General features: G+C 37.0%; 1 protein-coding gene across 1 annotated transcript; it reads left to right on the top strand.

Annotated features, from left to right (window-relative positions):
* The first annotated feature begins 1,309 nt into the window (after nt 1–1,309).
* On the top strand, nt 1,310–26,002 carry LOC128021100 (forkhead box protein O1-B). The gene is made up of 3 exons (XM_052608032.1): nt 1,310–2,010; nt 21,431–21,622; nt 22,201–26,002. The coding sequence occupies exons 1-3, from the start codon at nt 1,471–1,473 to the stop codon at nt 23,350–23,352; spliced, it is 1,884 nt and encodes a 627-aa protein (XP_052463992.1). The 5' UTR covers nt 1,310–1,470; the 3' UTR covers nt 23,353–26,002.
* Nucleotides 26,003–26,250: the final 248 nt, after the last annotated feature.

Here is a 26,250-nt window from a genome sequence, read left to right as displayed (position 1 = left end):
ATACGAGCTTCATCACTGTGTCTATCACGTGACTCTGTTCCCCTTTCAGGCTTGAACTAATGGTAAAACTAAGGACATTATTAATTGTCTTTACATTTATTTTGAAAGATGAAGCTTGCGATTATGGAAAGGGGTGATACATTTCCAATGAGTGCTTGCCGTGTTCCGCCAATCACAATGCACTGGGTCAGTTGGCAAATCAGAGCAGACTTCTTTTGTCGGAAGGAGGGACTTTGTAGAAAACAGTCTGTTTGAGAGAGGCGGGGCATAGAGGACCTATACAATAATGTACAGTATTTAAAAAAGAATGTGTTTTTTTTTTTTTTTTTTTACAAAAAAAGCATGTAAACATATTATATTACACCAAATACACATAATAACGATCTTTAAAAAAAAGCATCATATGACCCCTTTAACTATTCACTTCTTAAAGCTGCATTTGGTAAGTTTTGCCTCTTTGTTGCCCTCTCTTTTTGAAAACCTGCAATTGTAGCTATTTGCGTAGTTATCTACCTTGCGTGGGTTGTTCACCAGCACAGATCCAGCGCAGATGAATCTAATGTGTGGCTGTCAGTCACTGCACTGGGGTGGATACTGTATGCACAGATCCTATGTCGTGGAAGGATGAACCAAACAACAGTTTTTACTGGAGAATGTCATCTGAACAAGTAAGTAACAACTGTCACTTGTTCGGGATCAACTGATGAAAAAGCATTGCAAAAAAATTGTGCTATCAATGGTGATTAAATCTAACGATTGGTTAGCTTATATCACATCAAACCGTGGCAATTCGATCTTTCTGTATCGAAAACTTACCAGTACCACTCAAATTAGAAAACTTTATTACAAGCTTACAGTGTGAATGAGCTAGGGTAAGGCAATAGTTTTTAACATTGGCTAGTTATGTACTTGCTCAAAAATTTATTTTGGATCATTTTTAAACAAAAGAAGTTATGGACTGTAAACTAGTGACATGAAAACGTCCCTAACAGGGATAGATACTTTTGTCTCTTACTTTAAATAATAGTGACTAACTGAAAGGTAACTAGTCACTAGGAATAATTACTACTAGTGAACTTGAAAATAAATGCTATTAGTCACATATGAATGTGATAAAAAGATATAAGTGATTAATACTAAAAAGTGAAAGACTTTTCGGTGGGGGGGGTGATTGTGAAATGAGCTTGCCATAAAAAGTGATAAACTGTAGTAGCGTGTGTTATGCAAACGCAATCTCTATTTATCTTTTGAACACGCGCTTGTGATTGGCTGTCCAGGCTGTCACTCCGGCTGTGGGCGTGGCCAGCTCACTCTACTCTAAAACATGCTACACCCTGAGAGCGCTTCATCATAACAGTCATTTCATTTACGACCATCGGCCCTGATCATGTGCGATTGTTAGTGTTGGCATACTAAACTAAATCTTCATTCACTTCTCCTCTGTTTAAGGACTTTGGCTTTAATTTTGTTATGGCAGAACCGCAGCAACAGCTGGTTGACATCGACCCGGATTTCGAGCCTCTCTCCCGACCGCGATCATGCACCTGGCCACTGCACCGACCTGAATCTAGCGAGCCGGGGAGCTCGAACACGTCCTCCCCGGCACCGTCCGTCAAGCCGGAGCAAAGCGTTGTGGACTTTATCAACAGCCTAAGTTTACTAGAAGAGACCGAGGACTACCCGGAGGAGAAACCCGTCCTTTTGAACGACTTCCACTGCCAGGACAACTGCGTTCATCCCCAGCAGCCGAATCCCCAGCTGACTCACCCGCAACAGGTGCCGCCGCTCCCCGCCCCTGCCAGCAGCTCCAGCCCTGTATCGGCCCAGAGGAAGAGCAGCTCGTCTCGCAGGAACGCGTGGGGGAATATGTCTTACGCTGACCTCATCACCAAGGCGATCGAGAGCTCCCCTGAGAAGCGGCTCACCCTGTCTCAGATCTACGAGTGGATGGTGAAGAGCGTCCCTTACTTCAAAGATAAGGGCGACAGCAACAGTTCAGCGGGCTGGAAGGTAATGGCTCTCCAAGGCCAAGCACAAGTCCTATTAAAAGTAGCATTATAGGTTCCAATTACGCACACTGTATGTTAGTGTATTTAAACAGTATTTGTTGTAGAAGTATCCTGTGGCTCAGTGGTAGAGCATCGCGTTATTAGTGCAAGAGGTTGTGGGTTTCAATTCCCAGGTAACACACATACTGGTAAAAAAAATAAAAATAAAATAAATGTAATCTAAGTATTTTTGCACACTGAAAGCATCCCTTAATGTGTCCATAAAATAATGATTTAAAATTTATTATAACATCAGAAACTCAATAATTTATATATATATATAGGGAAATATATATATAGGAAAATAAGGCATGTGATTCGCAATAAGCTAAATGATGGATGTATTTCTACACTTAAATGTATGCAGTTTTAAGCTAAAAGAGCAATTCATATCTGACAGATTTTAAGCTTATACGCACATTTTCTTCAATATTTTCATCTGTATTTCCAGTAAAAATACTTAAACTTCCTTAAAAGAGAATTAATTGAATGTGTAGGACATTATTATTATTATTATTATTTTAAATATATCTTTATTTTTCATCATTTCTAGTATAAATCTAACCAAATCAAGAAACACTATTTATGATTTATTTAGGCAGTGTATTTCCTCCTAAATGACCTTTTTACCTGACCTAATTACATGCCTGTATGCTAATTTTTGTTGGTAACCTAATGTAGGCAAACTTCACCAATCATGTTCTAGCCCACCCCTTCAGTCACCCACAACTGTCAGTCCCACCATATATCTCTTATATCTTAGAGCTTGTGAATTGAATTAAATTAAATGCTTTAGACTTGACTGTTGTTCCTGACGAACTACTTTTTGTGTTACCACATGAAGCACATGTTTAGGTGGCTTTTTTTAATGCAGCGTAACATATGACAGTAACAATTATCCTTCTAAAGTGCAGTTGTGGATTTGTTATGGTTTGGTTCAAACATGCGGTTTGTTCTGGAATTTAAGGCTCAAAAGAGGAGGGACCTGAGCTCACAGTGTTCAGAAGAATGCATAACAACCCAGTATCAGCTGCGCATTTGCTGATGCCAGATCAGTTTAATCGTTTAATATCCTTGACAGAAGAAGATGTGGATTGGCTTTCTTTCATCAGCCTGATGTAGAAAGAGGGTTAAATACAATTTTACTTGCCCTCATGTCACTCCAAACCTGTATTACTTTTTCTCTTCTGTGAAGATAGAAAATTTGTTTTGCATGCTGGTACTACATTTTTCAAGCTTCAAAAAGGATGCAAAACCGTTGTTAAAAGGTGGTCCATACATCTTGTGCACTATATTATTCCAAGTCTATGCTTATGTCATACGACAACTTTGTGTGAAATATAATGAAAAGAGTAAAGCCTTTAAAGTTTCTACTTTTTGTGTGTAAACTACTGCTATTTATCTTGTTGTGTGACTGAACTGTGGTCATTTTCATAGGTTGTAGTCATGTGACATATGCAGAGGTATGTAGTAAGTCTTGTGATCTGACGACACATTTCTAAAGCTCCTGAGGTGCTTTGAGGTTCCTGATGACTAAAACCAACTATCATGAGTCCTTTAAGGCTGCCACGAGTGAGGTGGAGCAAACAGAGAGTGTTTTAATGTTGAAAGGGTCTTTGTCAACCTGTCATTTATCTCTATAAGAACACTTGTTCCTGTCTCTGATTCACCCCTCCATACAAGCCACTTTTGTTTCTTTGCTTGCTCGGTGCGTAAATGGAAATACAAATCCTTGCAGTCACACATGTCAGGGCCTCCTCCCAAGACTGAGCTAAAAATACTGGCAGGATTACCTGTCATTACAGGGAGACACATTTACCTGAATGGCGTGGTCCGCCCCCCTCCTCACCACCATCGGCTGTACACGCCACAGCAGAACTTTGTCTGGACTCCTTCACCCGTGACATCAGAGTTTCAGCATTCCAGTCACTCGTAGGATGTTTGTAGGGGTTGGACTGTTCTTTATCATCATACTGTCTACATACCTGAGACAATACAACAGTATTCTGCTTCCTGTCCCTGTCGATTCCAGTCTATAATTCATATAAAAAAATAAATATATATTCATATATATTTGCAAGCTGCAACAAATAATTTATTTGTTTTTAAATTAACAGTAATAGCTGAAAATGATGCAACTATGACGTAACTTCATTACAGCTATAAATTCATAAACCCACTTTTGCTGGAAAATGATGTCATAATGGGATTTCTTTATGATTTTCAACCCTTTCAAACTGATGCTTGCAAGACACCACAAATTATTCTTGAAACTGTGTTAGCCAGCTGGATACATTTAACATGGTGACATATTATGCTTAAGTTTGAAAGACATAAGTCGTGGCCTAATGGTTAGAGAGTTGGACTTGTAATCGAAGGGTTGTGAGTTCGAGTCTCGGGCCGGCAGGAATTGTAGGTGGGGGGAGTGCATGTTCAGTGCTTTCTCCACCTTCAATACCATGACTTAGGTGCCATTGAGCAAGGCATCAAACCCCCAACTGCTGCCCAGGCGCCACAGCATAAATGGCTGCCCACTGCTCCGGGTGTGTGTTCACAGTGTGCGTGTGTTCACTGCTCTGTGTGTGTGCACTTTGGATGGGTTAAATGCAGAGCACGAATTCTGAGTATGGGTCACCATACTTGCCTGAATGTCACGTCACTTCACTTCTAAAAACTGAATGCAAATGTCTGTTAATGGAAGACATACTGTCTTTGCTTTTAATCTGAAACTTCCACCATGTACAAAAGAGTTTTTATGATAACCAGTTATGATAACCAGTTATTTTTTTTTATTGGTTGGCTGGTTTTGTAGTGTAATGCTGAATTGTTCTTTACACTTCAGAATCTTATTGGTCCAAAACCCTGTTCCACATCAAATGTGTTCTAATTGGCTGTTATCGTGCCTTTTGGGCCACATCAGTTTCATTGTGGACAGATTGCTTATCGCTGGAGTTTTGTTTGTTTAAGATTCAGAATCATAACTGAATCAAAGCTAGAACTGTGTGCAAACTGATCACTTTTGTTTAGTTCGCTATAGTTTTTTTTTTTTTTTTTAAGCCTTGAAATTTAGGTGTAGCTGCTAGATAAAAGTCAAGGAGGTTGAAGTGAAAAATGCTACCCTGTGGTTCAAATGTCTCCGGGGTTCAGAGGTCAGAATTTAAAGGTCATGCTACCAAGTTTGTGGAACATGTAATGGGAGTCCATACTCATTCCCTTTAAGTCAAAGTGAAGTAATGTGAATAGTGTTTATACTCATTTTATGAGGTTTTGGCATGCAGTATGTTGTTTCATAACTCTCCTGTGTCTTTAAATATGCACACCATTGTTTATGCGCCTTGAGTAGTCAAACAAACATGCATACAGGTAGAATTCAATGTGGGTCAGTTTTGTTATTCCCATGTGCCCTCATAAGCACCATGACTACTGTAAAAATGGCATGCACTTTCTGTTTCAGAGCCTTGGCAGTGTGCACCCAAAGCTAGATATGTATTACTATGTCTGTGGTATAGTGATACAATCTTGTGTGGAGCCTTACTCTAGCTCATCTTGTGTAATTCAACAGACTCTTTATCATTCATATCGTTTTATTGCCTTTTTTTCTATTAGAATTCCATTCATAATGTTATTAACGGCACTAACAGTTACTCACCTGAATTAATAAATGAACTTATGTGGTGTTCATTTAGTTATTTTAGAAAAAAAAAAAACAAGCTTTCTCACTTCTCCCTTTTTCTCAAGCTTTTGAAAAATGTTTAACTCTGAGCCCTACTTACGGCAAATGAACCCTGTTACCTCTACATGCTTTGACGTTCACCATAGGCTTTCACCTCACCCACTAACACTCTCACATGCACAAACATGCAAGCCATACATTTGTACGTTAGTGTTTTCAGGCTATTTCAAGGCACACACAATATTTGTTCAAGCTTATCTTGAGCAGATACCAATTTGTATCCCAGTTTGTCGTTCAGTAAGTTTCGAGTGTAGGCGTACTGGCCACTGATTCTCCAAAACTACAGTCACTTTTGACCCGTATGTGGATTTTAAGTGTGCATTAGGTAGTTTTAAAATCCAAATTCTAGAATTGAACCTTTTATCTTATTCAGTCTGTGAACTCTGGGGCCGTTTCTCAGAATGTATTTGACAGATAAAAGTCAGTACGTACAGGTGAAGCGTGCAGAAGTTGAAGTTTGTGGTTTGAAGATGATACCTGATCTGCGTAACACGAGTACTGTGTAATTAGCATTGTGCAAGGTGCAGCAAAATTGAGGGACATTCTGCTTTTACGCACACTCAAAGCGAAAGAGAGGAAAGAGTTGAAAATGAAATGAAAGCACATGCAGTGCTGCTCCACCGTGCCACAGACCGATGAAAGACTTCATCACTGTGGCTCTGCGAGTTGGTGCAGACTTTGGCTCTGTGGGTACCTGTGGCTTTTAATCTAGATGTTCATCAGTGTGCAGGCATGGGACAGTAGCGTGACAAAATGATAAACCCTCTGAATACATCAGATATCAGGGTAAAAGTCCCCAAACTGAAATGTCAAATGATGACAACCGGATGTCAATGCCAAATGCAGAAAAAGAATGTAATGTAGTTACTTATGATTACAATTCATGTACATAATGAAATAACTTTTCACGTTCATTGTTGTCATCCAAAATAATAGTGAATAATGATTTACTGTTAACCCTCATACTGTTACAGTTATCTTGAACCGGATAGGTTTTTCTTTTTTTCTGAAAATGCTAGTCATTGTTATTGCATTGGACTATGTCCAGCCTATAAAATATACTAGATTTCTCATTATGGTACTGTATGTTATTACTAAATATTAGATTCAATCTTCAATCCTTATCGACTTGTTTTCTTTCAGTTAGCACAGGTTTTGTTTTTTCTGTTTTGATCTGATTGGTTGTAGGCCTCATTAGCCTGAACTTTGCCAAATTGCCAAAACATTGTCCAAATCATCTGCAATTAATGCTTTTTCACACACAAAAAACTATATGATCAGATCAATGAGGCCAATCAGTTCCAAAACGAAAAACAACACCTAATTTAAAGAAAGTTAAAAAAAGATTGAAATGAAAGACTGAATCCAAGATTTGGTAATAATATAGCATAAAAAGATTTATAAAAAAAATGTAAAAAGGCTGTTCATTTTTGAGTGGGAACAGTTTCAGTTACAGAATTGTTTTATTGTGGTAAAATTGGTCAAATTGATGGTAATGTATGATTGGATTTGGACTGAATTAAAGGTAACTGTATAGGTAAATTGAAATATGTGGAATTTGTAAAGCTGATTTATTTGAATGGGTGTCCCAAGGCCAAATCACATCTATAGCGGAAAACTAAATTTGAATTGAAATGATTTTCATTGAATTGCATTAAGGTGTAGCATTCCTAGATAAGAATGAACCATGGAAGCCTAGACTGTCTTTCATGATGAAGACACAGAAATAGGTATAAGATAGAGAGGAATTTACCCTTTAACTTGCCAGCGGCATTCCTTAAAAACTTGTTTGCACTTGCTACGGAAAGACACATGCATTTTAGCTGGAAAAATTCCCTGGACTCATCTGAGCTGAAGGCATGCCAACTAATTATTCCAGAACGCAAGACAATAATACATTTGTTTTATTGTCAAAGCCACACCACAAGAAATCAGACCTCACTGAGATTTTACCTACCACAAAAATACAAAACATGTCTCTCAACCTCTTTTTGCCTATTTTCAAAAGTTTGGGTCCAGAAATTATTATTTTTTTTATTTTTTTATTCCTGCAGGCTGCATTTATTTGATAAAAACTACAGTAAAAACAGTAATACTTTTATATTTGAGTAGATTTTAAAATGTAATTTATTCCTATAAAGGCAACGCTGAAATTTCAGCAGCCATTATTCCAGTTTTCAGTGTTACACAATCCTTCAAAAATCACTCTAATATGCTGATTTGGTATTCAGTTGTTATCAATTATTGCCAGGTGGTTAATTGTTGAAAATGATTTCTTTATTCATTATTGATAATAATTCTTCTCGATTTAGATAAATATATGAAAACACTGGAAGGTGCAAAGATACAGCATGCCAGGTTTAGGTTGTTCAGGACAGCTCATCTTTCAAATTGTGTCTCTTCAAAAGGTCAACAACATCCAGGCGGTGGTAACCTCCACATCTCGTTGTCAGATCTGTCATATAGAGGAACACATCTGGCTGACGCCATGTATATAGTGGAGGTGCCATGGGAGGTCTGCATTGTTATTAAATGCAGACCTCCTATATCTATACCCTATGAAGCATGCATGATCTTTGATCCCATTTCTATCTAAAAAGTCTCACTTGTAGGAGTCCTCTTGCTAAATCCCAGAGAGTTCAGAGACATCTGGGATCACTAAAAGGCAGCGGAGGGTATTTTGCAGGCCCCACTGTACTCTAGCCCTACTGCACAATCACAGGAGGTGACAACGACTCGTCAGAATTGTGGAGAGAGGGAAAGGAGAGAAGGAGGAGGACGAATGGAAAGGAAGGGAAAGGGAAAGGGGGTTACTAGGGGAGAGCATCAAACATCCTCCATTCCTGAGCACTGCTCTCATTTCCATCTGCGCGTTCCTTAAAACATTTCCTCTGCATGCCACAAGAATACATAGTGAAGTTAATTTGAACCACTTACATCAACATTGTTTCTGATAGCATATTGTCCCACTTAACAGTTATTCCTCACCCATCCCCCCCCCCCATGTCTTTCAATTTTTGAGTACTAAGACAACATCAGAAAGAATGTGAGATTGCTGACATTTGAAACAGCATTGATTCAGTGTTGAATCAATGTTTCATTTGGACTTCATTAATCAAGTTTCGATTAGATTATGTTCATGATTATTCAGAATGTGTTTCATAGAAGAAATAAAGTTAAACGGGTGAGTAAATGATGACCGAATTTTCTTTTTTGGGTGAACTATCCCTTTTAAGCTACAAAACAAGCATGTTAAAGCATCGTTTTGTGTAACTCTGAGCTTTCCTTTCCCTCTGATATCCCGCTCTTCTTAACAAGGGCCACTGACATCTCCGTTGTTCACTGCTGCTGCGCATCAGTGTCTCTGTAACAGAGCCGCTCTCTCTGAGAAAACACTGATGAATGACTTCCCCATTTCCTACCACTAATCATTCTCAGCATTGATTAGAATCCACGTCCTTCCCGTGTGTGTAAATCATGCTCCGAGAATGCCTGCACATGCTCTTCTGTTTCTAATGTTTCAATTTCAATAAATAGCACATCATTAGTAGAAATATATAGCCTACTTTTTAGTATAGAAAATGTATTTCTTGACTTGAGTATCCTGTAGTTTTTTTTTTTTTATTATCAGAAGTTTGATAATAAATATGTAAAATAATTAAATATGTAAAATTCATTTTATTTATTCATAATTATATTATAGCATGTACATTTGCTCAATTCAATTTTCATTGGCAAAAATAAATAAAAATAAATAAAAATGTTTTTTTGCTCCCACCTATGCCTGCTATCAAACTAATATCTGTTGCCCCAAAAGAATCTCTTTAAAACCATGGCTAAATCAAACTTAGCCCTTTTCTCTGGCCCCTGCTGAGAGCAGTGATATCCTTTTCCTTCAGTGTAAAACTTCAGCCACTCCTGAACCTTAGTCATGTTGAGTCCAGTGGCCCCGGTGGAACCTTTGGCTTGAGGTTATTTTTGCACTTTCCTGTGAAAACAGTGCACACGTCTCCCACAATGAGTGATGATGCGTTTCCTGCTGAGTGGCTGGAAAATAGCGACATTCTCTCTGCTGAAAAAAACACATACTGTCTCACCTGGGAGATGGGGTACCAGAGTTGGACAACAAAACCCGTCTTCAGTCTGTCTGGTTTATTCCAGAATTCATACGTGACTGTGCTGTACAATATAAAGCAGTTTTGCAATCCTATTAAAGCACATGGAAATTAATGATGACGCTAACTCCCACTAAATCAAATTTTATAAAACTCAAATATTAGACTGGGAATAAAAGGAGGCAGAATCCTTTGCTCGGCATTAAAAACATGGCATGAGTAGGGCTGCGCAGATTTTTGTGAGCTTTATTCATGTTTCTTGCAATAATTGTGTTGGGAAATCTGTGCAATTCTAAGGATTAGATGTAAATACAGAGCTAAGAGTCTTACACTTATTTTTTTGCTGAAAGCATTATAAAATTAATCGACATAAATACTGAAGACAGATAGCATTGAAAATGAGTAGATCTTTGTGGATGTGATGTTCTGTGGAGATATATGGAGGTATTATAGGACTCGTCTCAATTTATCCTTTCAGCATTTGATTGAATCATGAATGTTAGACTGTGATATTACTGGTTATATTACTTTACCCCACCTACTTGTTCTTGGTTACATCAGCAGAAGAGGAAATCTGTTAAAGTGGCCAGGAAAGCGGATTGATCATCCACTGACCAGAATCGGACAATAATCACTATTATTTATATAATATTATTTATTAATATTTAGAATTATCTTTTATTTTAATTGTAGTTTGTTTCAGTAACTTTAAAAAAAAAAAATGTTATTCATTGCATTTAATTTCAATACAATTTTTATTGCAGTATTAGTTTTAGTATTATATACCTCCAACTTATATAATTTTTTCTAATTGGCTTTTGTTTTGTGTTTTCATCGAAGTCTGTTTCAATTTCTTAAAATTATTTTTAGTAGTTTAAGTTTTAATTTTAGTTAATAGTAACACTGGACTGGTTCAGTGGTCTTATGACTTCACCAGTGCCATAAACATTTGATGATGCATAGAAATTTTAACTGTGAAATGCATAATGCTAAAAAACATGAAGTGGAAAATGTATTTAATTTGTTTGTGAATTCAGGGATATCACATTAAAATGTAAAAACAAAGATGCGATTTTCAGAATTTGCATAAAAACACTCGCCTGAGGTAGATAATTTATCAAATATCTTGATGATGAGAAATTAGCAATCGTATCAAAACCGCAACTGATCAGCTTTTCTTTTAATAAAAACTAAATCATTTTTTTTTTTTTTATTAAATAAGTTAATTTTTTCACTTGTTTTAGCTAAAGTTGTCTTTAAATATTTTAAATTTATGATTTTTTTTGTATGGTTGAGGAGAATGATAGACCGAGCAAGAAATAGCAGGGGAGGGACAGGAGGTGTGTTATTCTTAACACTGTCTCACAATAACACACACGCCCCTGCAATCCTCTGGGGGCTAGTTGAGGGGGGGGCGGGCTCTGCATCCTGTAACACACACACACACGTACACGTGCAAACATGCACTCATAACAAACACACAAATGCACACACCCACAAAAGCATGTTTGCTCCGATTCATGCACACAAGGCCAGGTGCTTGTCTTGAAAGGGTGTTCCCTCAGAAGGGGGTCCCTCGGTTCCGTTTTTCGCTTGCTTTATTTCTCAGGGGAAGCTGTTGCTCACTGGATACCGGTGGGCAGAAAGACCCTCAATGCGTGGCGCCTTACTGGAAGAAATTAACAGTTACTACACGTGCAGTATGTCAACTGGCACTGCCACAGATTAACGCACAGTACGTCTCTATTTTCTCAAGATAGATGTACAAGTGGCAGAATAAACCAACTTCAGAATTTCTCAAAGTCATTTTTCATTCACCATGACGGTCAAAGGAAGTGAGTGGACATTTGCTGATGCGGGAAATCCAGTATAAAGAGGAGAATGTGTGTTTGTGTGTGTGTGTGAGAGAGAGCGAGATTGTGTGTTTGCGCACGCTTCTTCAGTTTGCGTGAAAAAAAAGCCAGAGATGAAAGAGAATAGATAAGGCTTGCTTTTGGAACCACATGATTAGGGTGGGTAAATGATGATCACACATTTTTGTTTTAAGGTCAGCTCTCTTTAATACAACAAGTACTCGATCTCAGACCTTGAGTGCCTTTACTAGTACAAACCAGCTTTCTCCCGTGTACGTTTTAAGGAAAGTGTGCCAAACATTTATTCAGTCTCTGTCTTTCTGATTGACCCTGAGCCAGATGTGAGAGAACTTAAAAAGAAATTGAAAAGTCTTAAGTCCTAAAAGGGTGAAATGAACAGTCAAACTCATTTAGTGAGTGACAAAGTTCATGTCGAGTCACCCTGTTATTAAAGCGGAATGAAAAAAAGAGGCTGCAGCAGGCTCCTCTGGTTTCACAGCCCCCCAAAACACACACACACACACACACACATTTCTTTAAAAGGCACATATTATTCATTTGAAATGTCACATTGTGATCTATTATAAAACATTTCATTTTCATTTCACTCAACAGAAGAACTGAATCACCTTCAAAATGTGTGTGTGTGTGAGAGAGAGAGAGAGAGAGAGAATGTGTGTTTTAATTCATGCTGTTCCCATACATGCTTTTTAGTTATCTCTGCCTTGCCTGCCCCTCCCTGGAGAGACCACATGAAATGATGAAACTACAAATCTGAGTTCAACCCAGGTGTCTGCTCGTGTGTATGAGAGTTAGTTCATAAAGGTGGGACTGGATTGATTGGGTGGGGTCTGGAAAGCAGTTAGAAAAGCATGATAAACCTCAGTGGGTGTCGAAATGACTATGACCTCCTGCCCTCTTTGTCCCTGTGCACATGTGTGTGAACATTTTTGAGTGAAATAGATGTGTGTAACCACAAAAAGCTCCTCACAGGCAACAAAAATCACAAAAAAGAGCTCTAATTTTGCTGGTGTTTTCTTAGTATTGAGGGCAAAGAGAGACTTTTGACTCTTCAGACTTTAGAAATCCCACGTTTCTTTAGAAAGTCTCACACATCTGCAATCAAAAGTCTGAGATTCAAAGTCCTGCTAGTTACTCTAGTGTATGACCAGCATTCAAAACAGGCAAATTAGTTTTATTGCTCATAACTTACTACTAACGTTATATACACTAACGTTCAAAAGTTTGGGTCAAAAATGATTCTTGAGTATTAAATCGGCATATTAGAATGATTTCAACTTTGCCATCACATATATCTAAAAATAAGTTTTGTAAATTATTTTGTAAATAAAGTTGTTGTCGTAAATCGCAATAATATTTCACGATATTACTTTTTTTACCGTATTTTTTATCAAATAAATGCATTCTTGGTGTGCTTAAGATATATATATATTTTTTTATTCAGAACTTCCAAGACAAAGTTGATACTGCCATAACTGATGACACCAAAATGTAAAAGAGCAACGTCTTGGCAATAAAAAGGCTTTGGGCAAGATTAAAGAGTTCAAAGTGCTAAACGGCTTAGTTTTATTTGGAACTACAGTTAATCAGTCATTTTTCACAGTCGGACTACTTAGTATTGTTGCTTATAGCTGCAAAAATGTCATTTACCCGTTACGGTGACTGACTGATAAACAATAATGCAATCAGGGACTCTTTTCACATGTCAGACGACACAGAGGAGCATTCCTCTTATCAAAGGTGTTTGGCACTGTGTCTCTTCGCTACATCATAGGGAAGGTTTTGTATTACTCCCCAAAGGTCCCATTGGCGGCCCCTGTGTGTGTCTGGTCTGTGCCCGCGCGGAGCCCTGTGGTCTGGCAGAGCGGGAGGGCAGACGGGGCTCCTATCAGCTTCACGCAGCTTTTCCTGAACGGATGGGCCAAGGAGGGCAACGGGCCTCTCTCTCTCTCAAGTTCTCACTTTATCCTTCTGTCTCTGTTTCACGCTTTTAAAATAACCCTGCTGCCAGTATGCACATTAATACACACACACTCACATGTGCATATGTTTTCTAACTACTAACCAAAAGAAAAAAGAAAAGAAAACAGACTTTGAACAAGCAAGATTAGGGCTTTTTGCAGTTTATGCGTTTATCCCTAACAGTAGGCATGAGCAGGATCGTGTTATTCTTTACAGCAGTAGCAGGTAGATTACAGTCCTTAGCATGCAAAGGAACCGTGTGTACGTTTATGTACATCTCATTGCGTTCGTCATGTTTTCCTGTCCCTCCTCTCTGCGACCACATGAAATGAAGGTAAAGTGCAGCCTGCGTCTTTAATCTAGCTGAAGATTTCTTCAGAAGTGCAGGTGCTTTTTTTAAATCGAGGTGCTAACTTGTTACTGTAAGAATCTACTCCAGATTACAGTGCTACTGCTTTTCTGTAGGCGTCACTGTAAGGTCTGAAATCTGTTTGAGGTCTGATATTGAATTCAGTTTGTTTATAATTAAATAAATATGCAATTAATTGTCTCTATTGAAAAAGATCACGTAATTATAGTAATTAATTTGTTGTCGTTTTTTATATTAAATTTAAATTAAATTAAAAAATGTCAATTAAATATATGCATTTAGCAGACTCTTTTATCCAAAGCGACTTACAGTGCATTCAGGCTATCAATTTTAACCAATCATGTGTTCACGGGGAATCGAACCCCCAACCTTGCGCTTGATATCTAAATGCTCTACCAATTGAGCTACAGGAATATATATATATATATATATATATATATATATATATATATATATATATATATATATTATTTTTTTTTAAAAAATGTTTTTATCAATTTTAATATTGTATTTATTATTAAATTGTAGATTTTAGTATAATTAAAACATAACTTAAAATAACTGAAAGACAGTATAGCTACATTTTTGCACATGGAGGGATATTAGCCCAAGAGAATCTCACCTCCTAAGGTATGGTGACTGGTGAGAGTGGTTGCCTACAGTATGTGGTTGCTAAAGGAGCTCTAATTGGTTTTTAATACTCTGCTATGTGGCACCTAGAGGGTTATGGGTAGTTGCTAGTCAAAGTGGTCACCTTACCCCACTTCAAAGGGTATCAGTTAAGCCTGTATCTAAACTGTCTGGAGCATGTCACGAACCATAATTTAATACTGAAAAGACTTCTAAAAAAGCTAAAAGAATAGTTCCCCAAGTTCTGCTGAATAAAAAGGAAAAATGATGAACTCTCAGAATAATGCTGCACATATGTATATACATATATATAGAATACTAAAAGTACTTATCTAAGTTTTTCATTCATAACAGGTTCCCTAACACATAAATGTTTTAAGTCTCTTCTTTTTCACTTCAGTGGTAAATATTTACAATGAAGGAGACAGAGTGAGAGAGAGATAAAGCGGATGTGCGCAGGAGGAAGTGGTTAGCCCATTGAAGTCTCTTGTCACAGCTTATCTCTGAGGACCTCTTGCCGTTCTCTGTTGAACTTGTACATTCCACTTGTGTTTATCTCTTCTCACTGAAATCTCACCCACTGACACCATTGTCTCAATCAGAACTCGGAAAAATCTCTTTTTGACATGTATTTTAGTCATGGTTTATCTGTTTATGTGTATATATATATATATATATATATATATATATATATATATATATATATGCCTAGTTACCAGACATATTGAGCCTTGGTGCACACATGGACCCTGGCAGGTTTGAGTCCAGCTTGCATCATGTCCTGATCCCATTCCTCATCTATTTCGCCATTTATTTTCTCAAATGAAAAAAAAAAATCTTTGACATCAGTATCAAACTGTGCATTTACTCCTTTCTGTGCATATGGCAGAGAGGGAGGTGATGTGTTATGTTTATGTGTGAACATCAGGCACTTGACTGTCGGTTCGCACCTGGTCTTTGGAAGTGCTGCTTGTTTACTCGGACTGGTGTTCGTTGTCAAGACGTCACGGCTGACTGGTTCCAGTCAAACAGCTGTGTGGGAGTTATCCAATCCACTGGCGCCAATGTTTGAATGTGTTCTCAGTAGAGCATTTTACACCATGTCTACACTGCAGGCCTTCCCCTTATTACCGTAACAAAGCAAGTGAATAAAGCGTTGACCGCTCTGCTCTCACAGCCGCATTCTTCAAACCCAAATACTGATAAAACAGTAGCCTTAAGTGTCTATATCTAGACCTCAAAATCAAGGAAGTCTTCATATCTCACGATTGCAAGTTTATATCTCTCATTCGTCTCACTCTATTTCATAATTATGAGTCTCATGTTTCGTAGTGTTAATATCTCAAAATCTTACATGCAACTTTATATCTCATTATTGTGACAATGTGATCATCACATGATTTATCTTGATTTATCATGGTTTTAGCTTAGCATAGATATTTGAATCTGATTAGACCATGAACATCTCGCTTAAAAATGACCAAAGAGTTTTTATATTTTCTCTATTTAAAACTAGACTCTTCTGTAGTTACATTGTGTACTAAGACCGACGGAAAAAATGAAAAGTTGTAACTACGATGTAACTACAGAGTCAAGTTTTAAATAGAAAAATATAGAAACTATTTGGTCATTTTTTGAGTGAGATGCCAATGGTCTAATCAGATTCAATGATCTATGCTAAGCTAAAATTGCTACTGCCAGACCCGGAGATAAAAACTCAACTGTTTAACTCCAGGGGAGTTGGAAAATGAGCCTGTTTTCAAAAATAGTGGAGTGTACCTTTTAATTGTGTCAGTGTTTCACAATGTATCTCATAATTGTGAACAGATTGACTTTAAGATTAAGATTTTTCAGTCTGTTGGCCACCATTTAATTCCATTATATGGAGAAAAATCCTGGAATGTTTTTCACAAAAACCTTAATTTCTTTGCAGCTGAAGACAGAAATAGATAAACATTTTGGATGGCATAGAGTAAATTATCGGGAATTTTTTATTCGGGAAGTGAACTAATCCTTTAAGGTCATCTGTTTAAAATCATTGTTGTCTTTGTTCACATACTGTATAATGTGTGAGTTTGGGTTGGTTTGGTTATGTTGATGAGTTGTACGTTGTGAAGGTGATGGCTGATTAATTATGCCTGCTTGTTATTGAGTGGCAGTCAGTGTGTGTGCTGTCTGGGGTGTCAGACAGGATGCAGATGGGGTCTCTCGGACTTGTTTATAAATCCCTCAGGAGATCTGACGCACACACACGTGTATGCACATACACACACTCAACTACATAGTGACCCCTTCAGCACAGCCTATTGGCACCTATCTCTGAAGAGATAGATCTGAAGATTATAATAGAAATATGTTTTTCACACATGCACACTCACCCGTTTTAGCATCACACACACTTATTTGCCACTGCACCTGGGTACTACAAGAAAATTCACTTCTGTTTACCAATTTGTCATACTGACCTTGAGCCAGAACTGTGACATTGAATGAATTCAGTTTATGTTTATGATTTTGTAAATTAATTAATTATGAAAAAAATTGTTTAATTAAATATATTTTATTTATTTATTTTAGTTTTATTTTAGATAACAAATAATTACAGCAATGTAATTTTTAACGATGATGGTTTGATTTAGAAACTGTGACACTGGACTCAATTAATATTTTTATTTCATAACTGTATTTATTTTAAACTTAAATATGTTATAATCTAATATATATATGTGTGTGTGTGTGTGTGTGTGTGTGTGTGTGTGTGTGTTTGTGTGTGTGGTTTTTTTTATCAAAATATTTTATTTATTTGTGTTAATTAAAAATAACTATAACACAATATAATTTGAGTGGCATGTCCCTGCACATGTTTTCTCATGATGGTTGCATGTGGATCTGATTCTGTTTGACTGACGAACTGATGAACCTTTATGTAACAGCCTGAAATTAGATTAGTTTCAATTTGCACAAACTCTTAGCACACTTCCCACCATCTCTGTAGAAATTGGTGCATAGGTCCACAGTTTTTCATCTCAAACTTCCAGTTGACTCAGATCTTACCCAAAGGGGATTTTAATTCACACTTTTCTTTACTGCCTCGGATCAGTTGGGGATATCCCAGATCTGAGACCAAAGGTCATTCTGTAGCCTTGAAATACCTTGCATACCTGTGATAAGAGAAGGGTAGAGAAGGCCCCACACCATGTGTAGATGTCCCATGTACTGATCTCAGACCAGAATTACTAGGTTCAATCACCCAAAATGACAATTCTGTTATAATTTTTCCACATCCTTCCAAAATAACTTTATATATATATATATATATATATATATATATATATATATATATATATATATATATATATATATATATATATATATATATATATATATATATTCATTTGTTACTGAAAATCTACCTTAGCTCTCAAATATCAATTGTATTTATGTCTCTACAGCATCTAGAATTGACATCTGTGACACAGTTGAACTGATGTGCTGATGTGTCTGTTTATTAATATTTGTAGAAATCTAAAGAGTCTTTTTCTGAGTTTACGGGGAGCAGATTTCATGCAAAACTGGCTATTACTCACTTCCTGTAGTCTACATTACATTATAAAGCTCACTTCAGCTTATAAAATATTCAGGCATTAGGGTAATTCTTTTTTTAATCTTTTTTTTTTTTGAAGATGTGATCTGATCACCATTTTGATTAGAAAACTGTCACACCTTCTCCGTTGCATTCCTGTAGTGACTCATATCCTGCCGCCAGGCCTCGTGTGCATGTGCTCTGAATGTGACTGTGTGTGTGATCTGCTGATACACTGGAACACTCATAATATCCTTTCTTTCTTTCTTTTTTTCTTTCTTTCTTTTATCCTATATAGGAGGAGTGAAGTGTAGAGTTTCAAGAGACAACCTTTTGTCAAATTATGTTTTTGGTACAGCAAAGTCAGAAGTTGATAAATTAAGTGTTTAGTGAAAGTATGTTTTACTGATTATAAAAACAGCTTGTTTCAAATTAGTAAAACCTTTAACATTTTAGAAAAATGCACATTTATTTATAATCTGTTATAAATAAATGTATAATCTTTTTTATGGTCATGAATGTTATTTTAATGAGAGTATGTAAGAATATGGTATTATGGTGCAATATTTCTTTGTAATGTACAATATAATGGTACTATAATGGTTATTAAAACTTTTACATGGCCTTTGCTATCAACTACGATAACTTAAATCATAAATTAAATAACAGTTTAATTTAATTTTAGTTTAGGGTTTATATTAAATTTTAACATTGCATATTAATAGTTAGATAGCATTTAACATGCATTTTAATTTTTTTATTAATTTGAAAAGTAAAAATTCATTTAATTGGATATTAAAAATAATATCAGAATATATATTTCAAAAAAATTTATATCAACAGCTATGAAAATTATATATATTAGAATTATATATATTATATTATAATTTGTATAATATATTATTGTATTATAATTTTTAATAATATTATAATTTAATAATATAAGAACAGTTTTAACAGTTATTGGCCTGAACATATTGATTATCAACTATTAATATTGGACTGAATTTTAATATCCAGGCATCCCTATTATTTCTTTTTTTTCTGTCTGTCTGTCTCTCTCTCTCTCTCTCTCTCTCTCTCTCTCTCTCTCTCTCTCTGTGTGTGCTGTGTGGGTTCTGTTACAGTGTAGACAGACGCCAGACAGCCCCATACGTTAATACTCTCTCTGTGTCTGTTTGCAAGGGTCTGTCAGCAGTACTGGAGAGTCTGTCCTCCTCTACACACACAGCAAACTCATCGACCCCGTTCCTCTCAGCAGGAAAACATTTCCAATGCCCCGCCTCTACCTCAACACAGACTCCTCCTTCATGACTCAATGTTTACTGCCTCCCTTCTTCACCACTTTACTTTCCATACTGGTACCCCTCTTTCTCATTTTATCTCTATTCCTCCAGTTCTTCCTTTTCCTTTCACTCAGCATCCTTTCTTCCACTCTGTTTTCCCTCATTATTCTTATCCTAGTAGGGCTAGTTAAAGGGGTCAGACAGAAGATCCAGAATGTTTCCAGACCCCCTGCACACTTGCTCATTCACCCTGTTCAAATCTACAGTATGTGGGCGCTCTCTTCACTGATTCTGTGATGTAGAAGCTGCATTTCCCTCAACTTGACCTGTTTGGTCATGACCTTCAGTGTCAAAGGTTGACCTTCTGTTGACCTTCTTCTGAGGCTTGAGCCTCTGCTTTCCGTCTTCCTACCAATTTACTTCCTGTTACACAGGAAACAGTCAGTTCACCCCGTAAGTAAAGCGACACTTGAAATTTTTATTTAGAATAGTATTGCATAAATACTTTATTTGCTTGGACCAATTCATTCAAACTGCTTTAACTTTCTAGTGTTGATTTAGTAAGTCTTCCCAAAAAGATTTGGTCTTTTTGAATGTTTTAGAGACACATAATGAATAAGAATATAACCCTTAGAAAGATTCAAAGTGTTTTACATGTGGACCTATGTGTATGGTGGCAATTTCTAACTTTCTTCTTTTCTTTTTTTCTACATTACTTGAATTATACTAAAACAGGCCTCATATTATTATAGGCCTCATGACTTCTTGTCCAAGTTATATGCTAATGTAGAATAAGGATGGATATCACAAATTTACTTTTATATCTGATGCCAACTACTATCAATAACGCAAATAACTATTAAATGTATTTATTTTTTTCTATTTTTGAGGGAATAATGAGTAATTATAGCCGTTTGTCATTATGTACTTACATTATTTTTAATGTTTGTTATTTGTCATTACAAAAAAACTTCACTTAATTTGAAAACACTTCAATCATCAGGCATTCATCACTCAACACCGTTAATAAATGTCACATTTACTCTTTTATTTTTAACATTATTTATTGTGAAATAACTCTTGTTATGACCTCTGGTAACACTGTTATTTTTACACTTTAATAATTATGATAGCGTGGGATCATCCAAAGTACCTCACAAAACAAATGACCAATCACTCTCGATTTCAATTTTCAGTTTGACCTTTATCCTCTTCTGAAAGTCTGTATCGTTTTCTTTCCCTCTTCATCTCTCCAATGAGCAGTTCAGGCCTGAATGACATCACTTTTCTCCAAAGGAATCACGATTAGAGTTAAGCTAGCAAAATATTTGAGACTTTTAAATTGTTCTATGATTTTCTCTGTTCTTAGTAGATGTAGGTCTGGTCAGGATGTGAATTGAAAACTGAAGCAGACAAAATATCATTAGTGCAGGATGTGTGTGTTCAGGTTGAGTTCAGTGTTTGCCTCCAAAAAGGACATGACTAATACAGCTTTTCCTCTGCCAGCTAACTGGCTAATTCTCTGCTTCATATTGTCAAAAGCCTCTGAAAAGGCTGCTTGTATATGATTGTCTCTGATTGTGTGTAAGTGATTTGGTAACATAAAAAATATTGGCTGTTTTGTCAATCAAAAGTCACTTCTTTTTTTATGTGACTGGTTTATCTGATATGTTTTTTTATATATTTGGTCTACTGAGTGTCTAACAACATAAAAGCAAGATATTATGACATTGATTAGGATGATTGCAGGTAATTTCTACTTTTGTGATTGGTTTTCTATACTCAGATTTTCATGTTCTCATCTCGTTCTCTCTCTCTCTCCCTGACAGAACTCAATCAGACACAATCTGTCCTTGCACAGTCGTTTCATGCGCGTCCAGAATGAGGGAACGGGGAAGAGCTCATGGTGGATGCTGAACCCTGAGGGGGGAAAGAGCGGTAAGTCTCCACGCCGGAGAGCCACTTCCATGGACAACAACAGCAAGTTCACGAAGAGCCGCGGACGAGCAGCCAAGAAAAAGGTCAGTTGGGGGGAAAAATCACTGCTTGCCCACTAGGTGTTGATTCACTGTGTGCCAAAACATCAGTGTATTGGTTTAAAATACTAAATTTAAGGCTTCTGCAATCAGTTATTTAATTCTAAATACTGTTAAAAAAAATCTTGTCTTTGATTTTTCTGTCTGTATAAGTGGCACACTGCAATGCCTCAACTATATTTTCAACTAAAACACTTGTTATCATGGTTAACTTGTTATGGTTCTGGTCTCAGGACTACTAATTTAAACAAATAATAAATAAAAAAACTAATATTAAAATAATAATTAAAACATTTTATGCACAATTTTAGTGGTGTAAAATTACTTCTCTGTTCTAAAACAGAGAAAAACTTTTTTCTTCTTTTTTCCAGTCAAATTCAGTTTAAAAATAATTAATGGCCTCAAACTTAAATCTCATTGGTTTGCATTAGTGAACACTCTGTGATGATCAATAGTTGTTCTACTTCCAGTGTAGACATGGTGTAAAAGTGACTTACAACAATATATATCTGAGCAGTAATGTGTTACAGTTGGTTTTCATAACTCATCTTTTGTATCTGTAGATGTCGTTGCAGAGTGGACTGGATGGTGGTTCTAACAGTCCTGGTTCTCAGTACCCAAAATGGCTCGGCAGCCCTAACTCTCACAGCAATGATGACTTCGAACCCTGGACCACCTTTCGCACCCGTGCCAGCTCTGATGCCAGTACGCTCAGTGGCCGTCACTCACCCTTCCTACCCGAGGAGGATGAGCCCGGTGAGGTCCCCATCGGGTACCCAGGCACCAAACTGGGCGGCCCCCTCCCCAGCCTGTCCGAAGTGACGGGTCACCACGGTTCCGAGAACGTGATGATGGACAATCTCTTAGACAACCTCAACCTCATCTCACCCAAAAACAACACCCAGGGCGGCCAAGACGCCCAAACTGCGCTGTCTTCCCCCATGATGCAGGGTAGTCCTGGGTACCCGTCTTACAGCTCGCCCGGTATGGGTCCTCAACCCCAAGTCCAGCAGGACTACCGGAAGTGTAGTATGTATGTACAGGCCGGAGTGGGTGGACTGAGTCCAATTGCAATACCGACTTTATCGGACAGTCAACCAGGAGGCTACGGCCCCTTCGTGAGTCAGTACAACTGTGCTGCAGGGCTGCTCAAAGAGCTGCTGAGCGCAGATGCCGATCCGAGAGGGGACATGATGCAGCCTTTAGACTCACTGGGGTCTGGAGAAGGGCGACGGGTGCTACCTAGCTATGCTAGTCTAGGACAAATGGGACAGGGAGGCAAAATGATCACGCATCCTCACCTGCATGCGCACCCACGCTCGCTTCATCAGTTGCCTTCGCCAGCAATGGGCATGAATGGCTGTGCCCATTTGCCCCACAGGCATCCTGTTCGCCTCGGTAACATGAAGCTACAACCACACCTGCCTCATCACACCCAACTGGGAAGAGGTGGAGGCGAAGTCGGGATGCCGAATTACACCAATGGTTTCCACAGGCACGGACCGGGTCCTCACCACCATCACAGCCCACTGGAGCGGCTGCCCAGTGACTTAGATGACATGTCGATCGAGCAGCTGGAGTGTGATGTGGAAACCGTCCTTCACGACACGCTCATGGATGGGGATGCTCTGGACTTCAACTTCGACCCCATGAGCAGTCAGCAGGGTTTCCCACACGGGGTCAAGACCAACACACATAGCTGGGTATCTGGATAAACACACGATTAACTCAAAACACATACAGATTGGTGAGCAGGATGTTTATAATCATGTGATATGAATTAATCCTAACAAATGTGGGTGAATATATATGTAAATATGTCATAGACATAAGCAGAAAGCTGTAGGTCATACCAAAAGGCTGCACATACAAGAGAGATTTGAACCTTACGTTTCCCTCCCATCTGCTAGGACTCAATTATTGAAAATGTAATGTAAAACAAAAGTTAAATACACAAATAGATTTTTGGCATCATTGAAACCCATCTCCGCATAATTGCGAAGATTTTTTTTCCCGTTATTGTGTCTGTCTAGAAATTCTGTCTTTACTTCTCACAGTTGTGCCTTTTTTATAGATAAGTATACATATCTCACAATTCCAATTTTATTTCTCCCAATTCTGAATTTATTTCTCACAATTGTGACTCTACTTCCCATAGTTGTAAATAAATATCTTGCAATTCTGATTTTATTTCTCCCAATTCTGAATTGCTCACAACTGTCTCTCAATTTTTCGTAGATGTGAATATATATCTCACAATTCTTCTGATTCTGAATTTATTTCTCACCATTGGGACTTTATTTCCTGTAGTTGTGACTACAGTAAGTAGTCAGCTGAATTGCCTATGACCACCTACAGACTGCATATCTATAAATCCCAATTTTATTTCTCAGAATTCTGACTTAACTTCTTACAATTGCAACTTTGTATATCTCATATAAAATAGATAAATTACTGAAATGACCGATGTCATTTTAGTTTTCTATTACCGTTTTCTCTATTCTCTCTCTCTCTCTGAAGAGTGTGCATGCACCACATGATCTGTTTACCTCAGTCAGAACTTCTGCAGCCAATCAGCAGAGGCCAGTGAATGGTCATATTTTTTTACTGATTTACAGTATATTGTTCCAGTAGACTCCATGATTGTCGGGAATCATCATAATCTTCTTTTTGCTTGCGGTTAGTCAGAACGTTTCATCAAAAATAGTCATGTCAAACACTCAGACATTTGAGAATGTTTTGTATATTTTTGTCTTTTTGCTCTTTCAGTTTGGCACTATATGCCACTGAAATGAATTAAGGGCAGATGTGTGTGGCATATTAACTGGAGTGCTGTGTAATGTCTGGTGTAGTGTACATTACAGTTATCTTTGTCATTTCTGGGTGCTGAACGAATGTGTTTTGTACAGAGATGTATATTTTTGTTGTACTGATGGGATGGTTAATGAAATGTTTATATTTGTACATTTGTAAGCTTCTTACAGGTGATTTAAATGCTCTTTTAAGAACCCCTCCCAGCCTTTAATGTCTGAAAAAATTTTTATCGTGGCCTTGTTTGCTTTACATATAACATAGATTTTCTCAAACTGCTGGATGAAATTCTTTAATTGTACACAATGATGTGTACTTTGTGCCTTTCTGTCTTACAACCTGGCATTTGATTGATGTGATTTCTGATTTAAAATCCATTTTATTTATTTATCTATTTTAATGAATTAAAAAATAAAATGTCAGAGTGGTTTCACCATCATAAGATAACCGCAAAAAGTCTAAATATTAAAAGGCTATTTAATTTAAAGTATAGCCCCATGAAAACTTCATGATATTCATGATTCAGACATTCATAATTGTAAAATAATAATAATAATTTTAATCTTGGAAAATTATGTATTAAAAACATTTTTATATTATTAACCTTCCTCCTCCCCAGTTAACCATGATGGCAAAATGTAACAAATTTAAAATGAGCAATGTGGAGATTCTAGAATTCTCAGAAAAGGTCACTGGAGGCTACACTTTACTAAAGACTCATTTTGCATCTGTCTGAGGGCATCAGGCTAAAGGCCTCTTAAAATATTTGAACATTAATTTTATAATTTGGTGTAATTTAAGATTTTTCTTTGTTCCTGTTTTAATATTGTACATGCACGCGCGCGCACACACACACATTCATTGTAAATGAACATCTACAAAATATTTAATTCTTTGAGATTTCTAATGTGAGATTTTCTGTCTAAGCAGTGAGGCGTACCATGAAGGTTTTATAAATTATAAAGAATTTTAAACATATGCATATATTTTTGACATATAAAACAACAGTCTGCATTTTGTAGTCATTTCAGACCGTGAATGAATATCAAGTATGTTTTGTTTGTGTCTGTTATCAAATATCTGTATATAATTACATATCATTAAGTGTCACTGACTTTGAGTTTCTGAATATGTTTTTTTTTTTTTGTCTGTTTGTTTGATTCTTTTGACATGTAAAAAGCATTGATTTAGTCTTATTTAATAATCACAAATGTTATTTGTTTTGACTCTAATTTCCTTATGGATGGATTTGCCTCAAATGTGTTAGTGAAGTTTTGTATTTTTTATTTTTGTCTGATTTTAATGTTGTCTGACATGACCTACCGTAACTGAGATGGGAGATGTATTCCCACTGTAGCCAACTGTACATTAGAAACATACACTCATCGTACAGTCCTTGTCAGAACCACATGCTTTTATAGACTAGTTCTACATGGAGGAAGTGCCTATTAATATTGTAATGTAAACAGCGATGAAGAATTGATTTTAATTTAAAAAGAAAATTGCAGCTGTTATATGAAGCCATAATTGTATATAAAGGTATGAATATATGAATTAAGAAGAGTCTGTCATCTTTTTGAGTTTTTGTATTGTTGTATAACGGTGTTATGAGTTTGTATGGGTGAGAGTGTCATTTTACATACAGAGCACACAGAGAAAATGACATGAATATGACTTTGGGCAAATGCATAAAGCGCAGCCTAATTTGAATTCACGAGTTCACATGGACCGACCATCACACAGAGAACACACGATCATGTCGGATAAACATACACATGGATTTGACCAAGTTTGCAAGGTTT

The sequence above is a fragment of the Carassius gibelio genome, chromosome A10 (genome assembly GCF_023724105.1).
Source record: "Carassius gibelio isolate Cgi1373 ecotype wild population from Czech Republic chromosome A10, carGib1.2-hapl.c, whole genome shotgun sequence".
Classification (NCBI taxonomy): Eukaryota; Metazoa; Chordata; class Actinopteri; order Cypriniformes; family Cyprinidae; genus Carassius; species Carassius gibelio.
Note: the sequence above shows the minus strand (reverse complement) of the source record. Positions and strands in the feature narration are given on the sequence as shown.